This window comes from Penaeus monodon, chromosome 10 (genome assembly GCF_015228065.2).
Source record: "Penaeus monodon isolate SGIC_2016 chromosome 10, NSTDA_Pmon_1, whole genome shotgun sequence".
Classification (NCBI taxonomy): domain Eukaryota; kingdom Metazoa; phylum Arthropoda; class Malacostraca; order Decapoda; family Penaeidae; genus Penaeus; species Penaeus monodon.
In genome coordinates this window covers 19,155,099-19,170,687 of record NC_051395.1, presented here as the reverse complement: position 1 = coordinate 19,170,687, position 15,589 = coordinate 19,155,099, and the positions used below count along the sequence as shown (strand labels likewise).

At 37.3% G+C, this 15,589-nt stretch overlaps 1 protein-coding gene across 5 annotated transcripts in view; it reads left to right on the top strand.

The window, feature by feature from the left end:
* The window catches only part of LOC119577910 (nuclear pore glycoprotein p62-like), a 16,384-nt gene extending 1,409 nt beyond the window's left edge, over nt 1–14,975 (top strand). For 3 of the 5 annotated variants that reach the window (XM_037925576.1, XM_037925579.1, XM_037925577.1), the window contains exons 2-10: nt 3,032–3,082; nt 4,205–4,882; nt 5,080–5,160; nt 5,589–5,723; nt 6,659–6,784; nt 7,792–7,861; nt 9,429–9,645; nt 13,144–13,302; nt 14,652–14,975. In XM_037925576.1, the coding sequence (XP_037781504.1) occupies nt 3,061–3,082; nt 4,205–4,882; nt 5,080–5,160; nt 5,589–5,723; nt 6,659–6,784; nt 7,792–7,861; nt 9,429–9,645; nt 13,144–13,302; nt 14,652–14,876 (1,713 nt within the window). In that variant the 5' untranslated portion in view covers nt 3,032–3,060 and the 3' untranslated portion in view covers nt 14,877–14,975. The remainder of the gene's footprint in view (nt 1–3,031; nt 3,083–4,204; nt 4,883–5,079; nt 5,161–5,588; nt 5,724–6,658; nt 6,785–7,791; nt 7,862–9,428; nt 9,646–13,143; nt 13,303–14,651) is intronic. The other 2 variants (XM_037925580.1, XM_037925581.1) reach the window with 2 other exon arrangements.
* The last annotated feature ends 614 nt before the right edge of the window (nt 14,976–15,589 follow it).

The window sequence follows — 15,589 nt, the reverse complement described above, 5'->3', positions numbered from 1 at the left end:
GACAGTCTTTGTGTCATGCTACTGTTGTCACGGTCATCTGGAGGATCTGGGGATGCTGATCTCGGTTTAGGATTTTGTGGTTTAAGTATACATGCACTGTAAGTGTGCAGGGAACGAGGGGATCCCATTGTCCAATGAGCGAGAACATGGCTGTGGATATGATCTGACCCAACCTGGAAAACTACTCTGAACTTCAGGTTGTGGGGTTGGCCCCCCTGCAGTATAGTACAATGTGGGAAATGGGTCATCCGTGGCCAAGTACGCTGATTGGCCAAAAGTCTGCATCCCACTCTTTCACGTAGTGGCAAATCAGTGCTGACTTCACTGGCAGCATCCCACCGCCGACCTCAGTGCGGGGCTGGTGCCTGCTTGCCAGCCGGCTGACTCAGTGCGGAGGCAACTATGCCAAGCAAGGCTGCGCTGGTACTGAGTGAGGTGATTATGGTGGACAACTGAGCAAGACTGCACTGGTGCCAAGTGAGTAGATTGTGGCATTCACCAGAATGCCTCCCCCCTATCGAGGAAGAAAGGACTACAGATTGAGGATCCTGCGAGGGCTAGAATGGTGTCTGGATCTTGTGTAAGTGGCATCATCATGGTCAAAGGCATCAATGTATGCTGGTTTAAGGCGCTCCGTGGTGAACCACTCAGTCCGTCCATTGAGCTGTAGCTTGAAAGCCCTGGGGGAGCGCTGGAGGACCTTGAAAGGACTTTTGGAAGGGCAGGATATTGGCTGGCGGTGGGCATCATTGTGGAGGAAATGAATTCAGCCATGTCCAGTCCTGGTGGGGTGTAGTGGGTGGGTCTGTGGGGGGCGAATTGCCGAGTGAGGCTGCACCAGTGCTGAGTGAAGCAATTGTGGCGGACGATTCGGTGCGAAAGCAACTTTGCCAAAAGAGACTGCGCTGGTGCAGAGTGAGGTGATTGTGGCATCTGCTACAACTCAAATAATGTATTAATTGGTATTTTCTCAGAAATTTAATGTAAAATTAAAGTATCTGTAGTCACACCCAACATAAGAAGTCACGTTTGATTTGATTCACCTAATTTTTTGTAGGATTCAAGCAGCCAATACACATTCTCAAGTTTGCTGAGAAAGAAAGCACAGCTTCTGACTTTGCCAACAGTCCCAGTAATAGTTCTGAAGATTTTAATGATACAGAGTACATCAGGAAAGTTAAAGGATTAAATATCAGAAACCTTTTGAATTTATTAATCAAATGTTATAGATTTGTAGATAATATAATCATCCTACAAATGCAAGTGTGTGGTTAAAGAACACTCAAAAGGGTTAATTGTGGATGGCCCATGATTCATCTTGCTGTTCCTGCTACCGATGAGGTTATATCTGTTGGGCAAGTTGTATGCTTCACTTATCCCATCCATGGTCATTGGCATCTAATATCTGCAACCATTGTCAATACCAGGTACATGGAATCACTGAATCACTTCAAAATACATATTTGGTCTGTTTTCTAAAATGAGAAAATGCCTTCTTAGTTTTTTATGTATGGGCACACCAATTGAAATTTTAACAAGCTGGTCTGTAGTATGCAGAATCAACATCCAACTACTGTACAAGTTGAAATCAGTTTGAAAAATCAAAATTCCATACCACTTTTTCTTCTTCATTTTTTGCTTACTGACTACAGTATCATTTAACACATTGCATGTACGCACATGCCATGACATGGCGGGACCATCTGCTGGGGGCATGTACGCACATGCCATGGTGTATCCATGAACATGCCATGAGTTTTTTTGTTGTTTTTTTTACAATCACGGCAAAAGATTATTTTTCTGCCACTGAAAGTGTGATTAAGTCGGTTTTAACACTCTCATTTTTACCATGCAACAAAAAAAAAAAACACAACAAACCGACGATTTCAACTCCGTGATGCCACACACTGCTTATTTTATTCGGACTATAGACCGAATAATGATCAACTATGGAGTCTATATAACAACAAAAGTATCCTTCAGTCTCGATTTATCAGGAAGTTTGGCAAGTAGAGACTTTAGAAAATAATGAAAACTGAAAATGCAACATATCTTCGTAGTATTACGAAGAAACGGCATGGGATGCTGGTATTTGGCATGAGTGGTCGCACATGATCGGGCGAGAATATAAGCCCCCGGCAGCGAGGCCTGGGCCTCTATGAATACTACCCATCAGAAATGGGTTAAAAAAAGCTAGAAATGTTTACCAATGTAGACCTACATGTCCTGAAATAAACATAATTTTTCTATGAGATTATGATGAAGATTTTAAAATGACCTATTGCAAGAGATTCTACATGTGCTTTAAATGAATTTGTGTATATATTTTTAACATAACATCTTGTCTGTGATCAGTTGCAGAACTTTAGTTCCTGCAACTTGCTGCAGTGGAAATGCAGAATTTTGGATGCAGTAACCATAGGTTGTGAATTCTTGCAGTAGCTGCAAGTATCAGGTGCCAGCATAACCACAGCTTTACAACTTTCTCGTGACCACTTTTTATACTTGATTTGAATAATAAGGATAAGTCCGATATGTGAAGTTGAGTCTCGCCCGGGCTGTGTCCATGAGTGGAACCCAATCTGTCAACTAATCTCGACTTGCTAACATATGTCAGCTGGTGCTGACTTGGCTGAGCCTAGTTCTTACCTGCTGTGGTGCCCAACCACAGCAGTAACCTCCAGGGGACAATTGCAACTTCTCACGCCTAGGCAGGGCACAAACTGCTGACACGTTACCACTACTAGCTCGGAAGCTGATTTGAATTATATTTTTCCCATGATATCCTGTATACAGTTTGTTCCATCTGGTAATAAAACTGAAAATAATTGTGTAAGTTAACTGGATTTTTTTTTTTTTTTTTCCTTTTTTTTTTTTTTCTTTTTTTTTTTTTTTTCTTTCTTTCTTTCTTTCTTTTCTTTCTTTCTTTCGTTCTTTCTTTTCCTAAGTTTATTTGATGTCCAAGAATAATTCAGCATTATGTGTATGAAAGCAGTGAAAACTTTGTATAAATTATTACTTTTCTTTTCAGTATTTCAGGTTACACTTTAAGCAAGCAGAATGTCAGGATTTAATTTTGGAGGTAAGTTTAACTGTGTATTATATTTTATTTTATTTTTGTTATATTTTTTCTTTTCTTCTTCTTCTTCTTCTTCTTCTTCTTCTTCTTCTTCTTCTTCTTCTTCTTCTTCTTCTTCTTTGCTTCTTTCATTCCTTTCTTTTTTCTCCCCCCCCCCCCTTTTTTTTCCTTCCTTCCTTCCTTCCTTCCTTCCTTCCTTCCTTCCTTCACTCTCTTCTTTTTTCTTTCCCTCTGTCCTTCCCTCCATTCTCTCTTCTTTTTTTCCCTCCCTCTCCTCTTTTTTTTAAAGAAAATCTTTTCACTTTATATCCAAGATTTAAAAGTAAACTTTAAAGTTACCAGAACATAAACAAGCTTATGTTTTACTAGTACTGTTTTATATGTATTTACTTAGTTATTTTGTATTGAGTTTAGACAGATCTACTCGATAAACCCACTTGATACAAAATACCCTGATAATATTTTATGGTTTCATAGTATGGCTTATTGAAAGAAAGAAATGGGAATGTAGAAAGGCCTACATATAAATATGAACTTAAAATTCCATACAGTTGTTAAAAGGAGAAGTTGGCTCATTAACTCATTGCCTCCAAAAGATGTGTAGTACCTGTCATGGCTGACTTGGTTGTGGGGATGTGTAATGCTCTGATTGGATATTTTCTTTATATGAAAGGGTCAATATTTTTCACACAAATCATTTGCCTGCTCTCCCTGGAAGATGCCATGTACCAAAAACTTGTACTCTCTTGCTTCTGGTATGAACTGGTAAGTAATCATCAATTTAGTTTACATGATCAGAGTCCTTGTGTTATTGTCTTGAAGTGTGACACATAAAAAGGAGAGTATGGAATATAAGGGAGTAGCAGCCTTCTGTATAACTGCGAAGAATCTCTTATTTTGAAAGAAAGTGAACAAAAGTGTTGCTTTAATTGCACAATAAAACCACATCGTATTAGCCTAATAATCTCTAATATAGATTATCAGGCTAATACAAGTTTGATCTAGCATTTTGGATGTGTGACTCCCTGAAGCAGAGGCTAAGCACACCCCCAGTATCTCCTGGAGGCAATGGGTTAACTAGCTCTCGTGAAAGGAACATTCATTTAGAGTTTGTAACTATTTCAGGTGGGGGTGGATCTAGTGGTTTTAGCTTTGGGACAGCTGCTCAGGCAGCAACAACAACAGCAGCAGCTGTTGCACCAAGCGGTAGTTTCAGCTTCAGTTCTCCTGCTACAAGTTCAGCTGGAGGAAGCTCAGGATTCAGTTTTGGCAAACCAGCAACCTCTACTGCAACTTTAGGAGGAGGTTTTAGCTTTAATCACCCTGCTGCTTCTGCTACTGGAAGTGCTGCACCCATAGGAGGGTCATTTTTCAATAATCCAGCCAGTACAGCTTCTGGTGGCAGCCTACTAGGAAATCCTCCAGCAGCTTCAACAGCTGGGATTGGATTTAGTTTCACTAGTGGAAGCAACTTCAGCTTCACACCCACTTCAGCACCTGCTAGTACTGGAGGCCTTGGAACAGCAACTCCCGGACTTGGAACAGTAGCTCCCGGACTTGGAACAGCAGCTCCTGGACTTGGAACAGCAGCTTCTGGAGTTGGAACAGCAGCTCCTGGACTTGGAACAGCAGCTTCTTCTGGTGGATCTTCAGGGTTTTCTTTCTCTCTTCCAAGTTCTGTACCAGCAGCATCACAGCCTGCATTGCAGGCTGCAACATCTTCAGCTTCAACATTGTTCTCCTTGACAGTAAAACCAGCATCAACAGGAGGAAGTCTTACAGTTGGTGGAAAGTCTTACCCTAGTAAGTTTTTATAAGCAGGCTTTTAATAATTCTATTTTCAAGGACTTACAAAGCTATTAGATTCTTTTTTTGTGTGTGGAAAAACAAAGATTTAGAATAGGAATTTTCAGCAGTAAGTAAATACTGACAGCTTTCTGGAAATTTAAGTATTTATAGGTTATTTTGGGGTTTGTTTTTATAGTACACTTTTTTTCCAGGTACAACAGGAGGGATGCCATCACTCTTATCAACATTAAGCTCTACAACAACTGCCACAAGTGCAACAGCTACTGGGCTTGGTAAGAAGATTGTAAATAAGAGGACAAAATGTTGATATCTGTTTTGCATATTCTTTAGTCTCTGAATAGCAGATGGATCTCTACTTCTGTTTCTCTTCACCTAATTGTAATGAGAAAATTGGCTTTTAAGTCTTTACTGCACATACTGACATCCTTTGTCCATGTGTATCATAATTGTAAGAGCAAAAGTATTTCTTTATGATGCTGTAGTTAGAAACACTTAAATTGATTATGTTTTGAAATATAATTAACACTTTATTGTAGTCTAAAATTATCCATGTTTGCTTGAGCCAGTCTTACTTACATAAAATATAAGCTATGTATAATGAAACTTGCTATAGTGAATGGACCAAATTGGTTGCCACTTCTTGTCAGCTTACTAACACAGGTACAGTTGTGAACCATTTTAATGCTATTAAATTTTGTAGGGCAAGCTCTAAGTGCTACAACAGCACCTGCACCAAGTCTGCCAGCAACCTCTGGTGCCACAACAGGTGTATTTCTTAAGAGTGGAGTTGCAACACCTGCTCCAATCACAGCTGCTGCCACACCATCTATCTTGGGTCAGATAGCTTTGTTTTTGCCTGTGAAGGTGTCAGTTGATGTTGATGTAAAGAAAATTGTTCTCAGCTGTTTTAAAGATGCATTCATTGTTATGCATATTATATGTCCATTTGAAAAGATTGTGAAAGATTTACCAAATACATTATTTATACAATTGCAAGTATTGCAAATCCCTCTTACATCTTCATGTATGTGTATATTTCACTGGTAAGTAATTAGTGGGATTTGCAGCTGGACTTGTATCATCATATCTTTGCTTTGTTTATTGTCAGACCTCACTTTTAAAACAAGAACTTGTCTGGAGTTGTTCATATTTTGGCTCATAATCTTTGTTGGATATTTAATATTAAGGAATAGACATTAAGTTTTGCACCTTTAGTTTAAAGCATAGATTTTCCTTTTTTAAATGTATGTGCTGTGAACTTCTGTAGGCTTCAGTGCAAGGGATATATGAATAAGCATTATTACTTTTATATATTTAAGAGATAGTTAAATTCCTCCAAATTAGGTTATTTAAACTTCTAAACTGAAAATATTTGGAATATAGCTCAGTTGAACTCTAGGATCTTATTGGATGATCGAGATGTACAGACAAACAAAAAGAGAAAGAGACAGACTGTTTGTTTTATGTTCTGCAGAAAATGTGATAGTCAGTTGAAACAGATTTCTTATAAATAGAGATTTGATAGCCTCATTTTATGCCTTTTATAATTATATACTAATTTTGGTGTAAGTAATGTAAGTTGGAATGTTTGATTGCATAGATTGATTTATTCATTAACCTCTGTGAAAAGAACGTGAACCATGAAATTGTATGGTTAAGCATTTTACGTAACTTGCCTTACCCATGGAGAAAAGGCTTCATTGGGAATAAAAAAAAAAGAGATGAGGAAAAAAGAAACTGAAATATATAATTTTTCTTTACCTACACCAGGCATGAAACTGGCAGGAAACACCACAGCTTCACCGTCTGGTGCAGTTCCAGCTCTTGGCTCATCCACACTCCTTGCTAAGCCTGCTTCCTCTGCACCCTCACTAACCTCTGGCTTCCCTCTTACCAGTGAGTGATGTGCATGTGCTTCAAATTAGACACTTGGATGTTAATTGCATTCATTTGCTTGCAGGGGTGAGAGACAGAACTGCCTATCCATGTTCATAATATAATTGATGATGCTTGAGATGAAGGCAAGGAGTATGGGAAAGAGAGGGTAATTGGTATAGGATGTAACTTGGTTGTGCTCAAGGGTTTCATTGGATAATTAAAACCCTAGATAGATGTGTAGAAGGAAGAGAAATAACAGGTACACAGATAAATGGGAAGAAAGTGATAGACCATCAGCCAGAGAAACAGACAAAAAAAAAAAGAGAAACTACAAATATATAGAAACAGATAGACAGATGAGATGTAGATGTAAGCAGCAAGGATAGATATAGAGATATAAATGAAGGTATAAAAGGGGGGAAGGAAAGAGGAATCTTGCATCCCTGTTCCCTAATCTGCAAATATTGTGCAATGACCAAATTTGGTCATACCATGTACTACAGTAACAGCAACATTCCCAGCTTGTTTCATAACTAGAAATTTTGGACAGCCATAACACTGCATCATGTGCAATACCCAGTCATCACAGTGGGATCCCATGACCCACTCATTCCCTTATAAGAAATATTAAAGATATAAGTAGTTGAATAGAGAGGTTGATATATGTAGAGAGGAAGGAGGGAGATATAAGTAGTGGAGAGAGGCAGATACTGGGAGGTACAAGGGAGAAGGAGTAGGTAGAGGAGAGAGAGGAAAGAGGATCATGTAAATAGAATGAAAGAAAACCAAGAGATAAAAACAGAAGAAAGAGGGTGAGGCAGACAATTCAAGTAGAACAGAGAAAGAGAGACGGAAACAAAAATGTGTGGGGAATGAGAGAAAACTACAGTAAGAGGTAGAGAGGCAAGAAAAGAGAAGAAGTGTATTTATTCTTTGTTTACTTTTTCACCTTCTTAGTCATAATATAATGGATATAAGTTATAACAATTAAAACTCTTGGCCTGATCTTTATTTTCCCTCCTCAGCAACATCAACAGCAACATCTAGTGTGCCAGCATCAACTCCTGCCTTGGCTACTCTTACAACAGCTACAAGGTAAGGTGTTGGTGAAAGAATTGACAAATACAGCAACAGCTGAGGAGATATGCAGTTAATGCATTGGCACTAAGTGCATGCACTGTCCACTGTGGTTTTGTCTTATTAATTTTGCTTAAACATGGATAGCATCATAAGTGCTTTGTCACCTAGGAGTTAATTAATTAAGTCTAATAACAGACTCCTTAGCAACTATGGGCACCTAGAGCCATCTGCATGTTAGCAAAATTAACCCAATACCTCTAGATGATGGTTAGTTCACATCATGCCTGACTTGGTTGTGGCTCCAGCTGACATGCTATTCCTGTCGTGGCTGACTTGGTTGCAGCTACAGAGGAGGGTCAATTCATGTCATGTTATTATGATGCATGCAGTACATTTTATGCTGTTCTTTATAAGATACCCCCATTCCCACACACCACAATTGTGCATCATCCCCTGGGGCATAGCCTGAAGGAGGATGGGATGTGTAATGCCCTGATTGGCTATTGTTTTGTGTAAAGTGCGTAATATTTACCATATAAATCATTTGCCTGCTATCCGTGGAAGATTGTCACACACCTTTAAGTAACCTTTACTCTAGTTTATATGGTCAGTCTCCTCATGTCAGTTACTCAGATTGTCATATGGCACACCCCAAATTCTACTGGATCCAGTAGGTTTTTAAAACAAAATTATAATGGAAGGTGCTTTTATAAATGTACTCAAATTTTTATTTTCACCTCTGCTTTTGGTGTTTACATTTTTTTTTTTTTTTTTTTTTGTGTTGATGGTAGATACAACTGTAATATGGAAAGTATAGATTTTGCTGTATAATCTTCAACTGAGAGGTATACATGGTTGATGAGCCAGAAAATTGTATAGACCAATCTTATCAAAAATTTATTTCAGATTTCAAAAACAAATGAAAAAGGGTCCAATAATAAGTAGTGCAGATGTCACAAATGGCCCATAACTTTGGTTATTATTAACATGTTTAGTCCATATCAAGCTAATGAGGTTTATGGGAGTGCAGCGCAGGTCTCTTATTCCACAAACTCAGTTACAAAATTGAAAAAGAAATAATCAGAAGCTATGTATTATAATATAAATGGTACTTGACCTGTTCTTTTATGATATTCCTTGATGTCAGATATAAATTCAAACCAAGTTTCTTGTTAAAAGTTATTGACTGGAATGCTACACATTTTGTGCTAGAGACAGTGGAATGACTAATGTTAGAAAAATGAAGTGACCAGATTCCAGAACCCATGAAACATGAAACCAAGAAGATTACATAATGTTTGATAATTTAAGGATATAAAGAAGTAACTACATTGTTATTAAATTCTAAAGTAACTACAGGAAATAACACAGTAGGAAACTTAAAAAATATGTCAGCTTATAGTGGAGAGATGATATACTGAGTTGTTGGAGAAGATCAATATGAGAATATTCCTAAATAATCTTCTGTTATCCGCAATGCTTTTAAATTTCTAGATTTGTGATGTAAATTATGATGCAAAATTTATTTTTGAAAATTCCTCAAGGTTTGTCCAATTTCATTTCCAAACGTTATCCACTTCAGCACAAGCAGCGCATCTATCACAGCAGCACCTACAGCTACTACTCCCACGCTCAGTGTAAGAGGATTAGAAGAAAAGGTGAACAAGTGGGTATCTGAGATGCGAGAACAGGAGGAGCGACTGATGAGGCAGGCTGCACATGTCAATGCTTGGGACCAGCTTCTTCAGAAAGGGCATGACCAGGTTCAGCAGCTTCGTGACACCCTTAACACTGTGGAAGTAGGTGGAAGTTACAGTTGGCAAGTTGTCACATGGTTTTAACCATATTCTGGAAAATGGGCATGCCTACTCTGTTGTAAGAGGGGTATGTAGACCCACAATATGTGATTTTTCTGGTGCTAATGCCCCATGATCTTTGTGATATTATTGTCATAAAAAATAGCATGTATTCTAAATGCTTTTGAGTGGCTTTTTCCAAAATTGAGTAACTGCGTATGTATATAGTATGTCCAATTATGCCAGACACTGGGAAGATAATTTATTATTCCACAAAATTGGTATGAGGTACAAATAAGTCTGAATTTCAGTTTGTATTAGTATATTCAGCCAATGTTGCCAAGGAAAAGTGTAAACAGGTGAGACAAGTAGCACTCATAATTGGCTCATTGGTGACTTAGTACTAGTGTTGTCAGCGTAAAAACAACTAAAAGGGCGGTCACATTAATCTATTCTGTCCAGGGATCCCTTAACAGAACTGGATGTTTCCGTTGCTGTAAACGGATCTGAGATGAAAATCCCTCTGCAGCGCAAAAACGCTCTGTCGGTATTTCATCCCTGCCTAGAACTTAAATATATTGCTGAAACAAAAACTATAATATAATTACTGTTGAACTCATTACTTAGAATCTTAAAAAAACTATTATATATCATAATGAAAATAAACTTAAATATTAGACACAAAGATATATTGCATCGAATAATGTCTCATTAGATGTTTAGAATAATTCAGATAAACGTTCATTTGACTAACAAACATAAAAATCAACTCTCTTTGATATGCCAAATGCATGGAGCTCTCTTCAGAAGTTATTTATGCCTTCTAGGATAAAGTGAGAGTCAAAGAGCCATTGTGGAACACCAGTCATAAGGATTAGAAAAGCAGGAATGTGAAAAGATTATTAACCCATAATTGACGGGTAGCATTCATAGTGGCCCGGGCCTCGCTGCCGGGGGCTTATATCGTCGCCCGAGCATGCGCGACCACTCATGCCAATTACCAGCATCCCATGCCGTTTCTTCGTAATACTACGAAGATATGTTGTATTTTCAATTTTCATTATTTTTTTACAGTCTCTACTTGCCAAACTTCCTGATAAATCGAGACTGAAGGGTATTTTTGTTGTTATATAGACTCCATAGTTGATCATCATTCGGTCTATAGTCCGAATAAAATAAGCAGTGTGTGGCATCATGGAGTTGAAATTGTCGGTTTGTTGCATTTTTTTTGTTTATTGCATGGTAAAAATGAGAAAGTGTTAGAACCGACTTAATCACACTTTCACTGGCAAAAAAATATTCTTTTGCAGTGATTGTAACAAAAAAAAACTCATGGCATGTCCATGCATACTCTATGGCATGTGCGTACGTGCCCCCGGCAGATGGTCCCGCCATGCCATGGCATGTACGTACATGCCACCCGTCGGCAATGGGTTAATGGATGAAATAAGCACAACTCTGCACAAATATGCATATTTCACTTTTCCTGACCCTGTTATTTTGACCTCACATTTCTAATAAAAAATATAGGTAAATCTTAAATAAAGGTAAAATCTTATTTTAGTAATGGTATGCAGCAGTAAGCCTTATCATCTTAGTGTCCAAAGAGACACTGAATGTAGTGTGACCAATCCCTCTCTGTAGCTGACCAGACTTTGGCAATCCTATCTGGGGATCCTAGGACAGAACAGACTAGTCTGACCTTTGCTTAATAAAGTAAACTCACAGTGGGCATGGTATGTACAGCTACACAGACAACTATCAGGAAAAGGGGTGTCAAACATTCAATAACAAACAGAACCTTATGTTATGTAAGGGTTGGTATTTTGGGGTTCAAATTGGTCTCGTACTTATTCATAATGTATTGAATATTTGATCCAGAATTCCTATGGATTCACAGTGAGGTGATGATCTTATTCCCAAAAAGGATGGAATATGTTTGCAATATGCAGACAAGCCACAAGCCATCTAGGATATAATAATAATCAGTGACAAGTAAACTTTTATTCTGAAGACACCAATGCTGCGAGATATGTATGTATGAGGTCAACAGTTAGATAACGACACCACCCCCTCCTCTCCTATTTTCAACTTCCCTTCACCTGATATTTTGAAGAAAGATTTTTATTTTAATAGAAATAAACGCTAAAACATCATTGAACATATTTGAACCAGAGAATGTGGTCATGAGCAGGGGGAGTGGCCAAATCACCGCAGGGTTGTTCAGGTGGATACACGCAAGTTGACATATGTCGGCCCTAGCTGATTTATAAGCAGCAGATATGTTGAAATCCTTGAGGAGGTTTTCCTATCAACAGTTAGGGCTATGGTGTTTCCTGAAACAGATCCCTTCCATCTTGGTAAAAAAAAATCTGCCCCATCCATACCAGCCATGTTGTCCAGGATTGGTTTCATAAATACCCCAACATCACACTGCTGCCACAGGCAGCCAGATCAGATCTCAACCTAAATGAAAATGTATGAGCGGCCATGTCAAAATATATGCGACAAAACACGCCCAATCGTGAATAATGCCTTGGAAGCATTGGAACATCTTTGATGTGAGGAAAGCCATGCTTTGACCACCAAGTTAGTGCTGCTATACCTCTATGTTTGAACTGTGTTTTGGCATCAGGGGGGAGGGAACACATTATCAAGCTTGAATATATTAGCAGTATCTTATTTTCCTAGTTTTGATCTTAACCCATTCCCGCCGGGTCATGTGTTGACACATCATAGCAAACCGCTCTTTCGGCGGGGTAAGCTTGTACGTGCGGCGACGCGCCAGAGTGCGTGGAGCGGGACGTTTGGCTTCACGCAGCGTACTCCCACGCCCACTGTCTGGCTGTTGCTAGTTTAATTGCTCTCAGAGATTTTGACAACCGGGAATAATGTGTTAATGGAATCATTAGATAATATAATAGCAATAATACATGTGAGTAGCACATGTCAATTCACTCGTTTGACAATGGCTAGCACTTGTGTTCTCTCATATTATGACGATTGACCCAACATTAAAACAAATGTATAAAACAAGCTAATTGATTAGTGACAAAGTATTATACAATATTACAAATTATTTGCAAATTTATAGCCTCTTACCACACATACCCAAGAGTAGTTGGAAAATCGGGAATACCAACAATTTCCTAGCGTTAACAACCATATTTCAGAAAGTATCGTTTGTGTCAGAATGTTTAGCATGTTTTTTAATGAAAGTTTTCTGTGTAGCTGTAAACACATGTCATGTCCGTCAGTTTTGGGTGAAAAATAGGCATTCAAGTGTACATAAATTTGAGTTAATTTTTACAGTCACATGAGTTTTGTGGTGTTCACTTATTTCTGGTATAGCAAAACTTGGATAAACTAGAGTCAGATATCTAAAATAACTGCTTTTTAAAAATGTCAGCATATTACAGTTGTTTGGAAATCCTTGATTATTATTTGAATAAAAAGTTTTTGAACAATGTAAATAATATACATAATATGCTTTAATGTCAGGTGGATCAGCAGAGACTGCAAGCAGAGTTGGATTTCATTCAAGGTCAGCAGCAAGAATTAGAGCAGCTGATTGAACCTTTGGAATCTGCTGCAGCAACTACATCCCCGGCACAGCACCAGGGTGATCGCCAGAGAGAGAACATGTATCACATAGCACAGGCAAGCATCTTTTTTTATTTTAATACATGTTTTAGTCTTGATTTAATTCATTTTTTTCTTCTTAACTTTACAACAAAAAAGGGGTCTGTATTTTACAAAAGAGTACAATGGATTTAGAATCAGTTTTGAGAGGGATACCTTTGTTGTTTTCAGTGAAATTATTATTTAACCCATTGCAGATGGGTTTCTCTAAAAAAAAAAATTGGAGAAATACAAATTTCTGATTTTTCTGGCCTTTGTCATATTCTGTGACTTCTATAGAATATCCTCTCAGTTATATGGAAATTGTAATTAACCGAATTGTAGTATATTGTCTAGCTTAACTTGTGCATTGATAAAGAGCACATGTAATAAAATCACTTTAGCTTTATTTTATGAGGAACTTTTTTTTTTCTTTCTTTCTTTCTTTCATTCTTTCTTTCTTCCTTTTTTTCTTTCTTTCTTTCTGCTTATTTTCCACAACTTATACAATCTATCTTTTATGGTTATGCAGAGGATACAAAAACTGAATCTGCAATACAATATCTATAATAGCTCATATGTTGCTTCAGTGTGTGCAAAAAATTGTGGCAGTAGTTTTAATTTTGTTGTTTAGTTTACCATGTTCTGTGACTTAAATTACAACTTTTCGGTTATATGAAAGTTGCAGTAGGAAAAAAAAAGAAAAAATTAATAATAATAATAATAATAATAGAAACAAATAACAAAATAAATCTTAAGGAACAAGTGGAGGAGACAAATGTTGTGGGGCCCTATGCCTCTCGCTCTAACAAAATCCTTGTTCAGGAGGCCTAATGTGAAAAGGGTGTCCTCATCCACACAACCACTTCTCGTGTTCCAGACCCTGTCCACAACAGGCTATGAAAAAAATACTGAAACATACTGCAAGATTGGAAATATAAGGCAACCTAGTTTCGGTTGTTTTGTAGTTAATGTACTCTATATGTCACAAGGTTGATTGACAAGGAAACAGCATTGTCATTTGTGATTTAGACAAGACTGAAGAGTAAATAGTAAATGAGTTGGATAAAAAAAAGTTGTAATAGCACCTCATAATATCAATAACAATAATAACAGTCGACTGTGATTCAGCTGAGTAAACATATACCTGACAGCAATGAGTTAAGGAACTTACTGATACACAGTATTAGCAAAGGGACATTTACAGCTGTTCACAAAACAGTAGTTTTGAGTCATGAATAGATTTAAAGTAAAGGAAATTATTTGATATAGGCATATATAGGCATGGGTTTATTTGTACATTCATACTAAAATAAATGAAAAAAACTTTCTTGTTTATTTATCATCCTTTTAAGAAATACTAGTTGATGAAGTTATTTACTTTTCAGAACCTTGACTCCCAGCTTCGCCAGATGACAGATGACTTGTGTAAGGTTATTGAGCATTTGAACAACAACAACTCCTCCTCACAGGCCTCTGACCCAGTTACAACAATTGCCAGAGTGCTGTCAGCACACATGGACACCTTAAAATGGGTTGATCAAAACTCTGCATTACTTTCCCAAAAGGTAGATGATCTCTCTAGAGCAGCTGACTCCAAAAGGAGAGACTGAGATGTATATGAAATAATTATTAAGGTATGAAGAAGTTAATGTTAATTTTGATGATGTAATCAATGGCTATATTCTTTCTTTTTTTATTAATATATATTATTACTATTTTCTTAAGGAATACATTTTTCATTTATTAAATTGTTACACCAGTTTAGTTTGAGGTAATTCAAGCAAAATACTTTAATATTTTCATATTGTATATGTTGTTTTCTTCATACAAATTTGACTTCGTATTGTTGTACCAGTTTTGTATTTAAATGCATGGTCTGTAATGCTTTGGATATTAAAGATGTTGAAGTGCTTAAGTGTTTATTCTACCTTTTTCCAGTTTTCTTTAGATCCAAAGGAATGTCAAAAGAAAATTGTATACCCAGACCTTTTGATCCCCATTTATGGCAGTCATTAACTAGATATGGTAATGAGAAAATTGTGTCTGTGATTTTGTTGTGGTTCCCTGAAATTATACAGTATTGCTGTTACAAGTTACATGAGCTATTGTTTTTATACCATACATATTGATATTGTAAGATGATTCATTACTGTTTGTTTCATTCCAAAGTACACCAAGAGCACAGTCTTGAACTTATCTAAAATTAAGAGTGCAGTCATACTAATCAAAAATCATAATTATTTTGCTTCAGTAATTAAGAATAGCTTTCAACACCAATAAAAATGGCTTAAATTGATATAGGAATAAATGACCATAAGTTTGT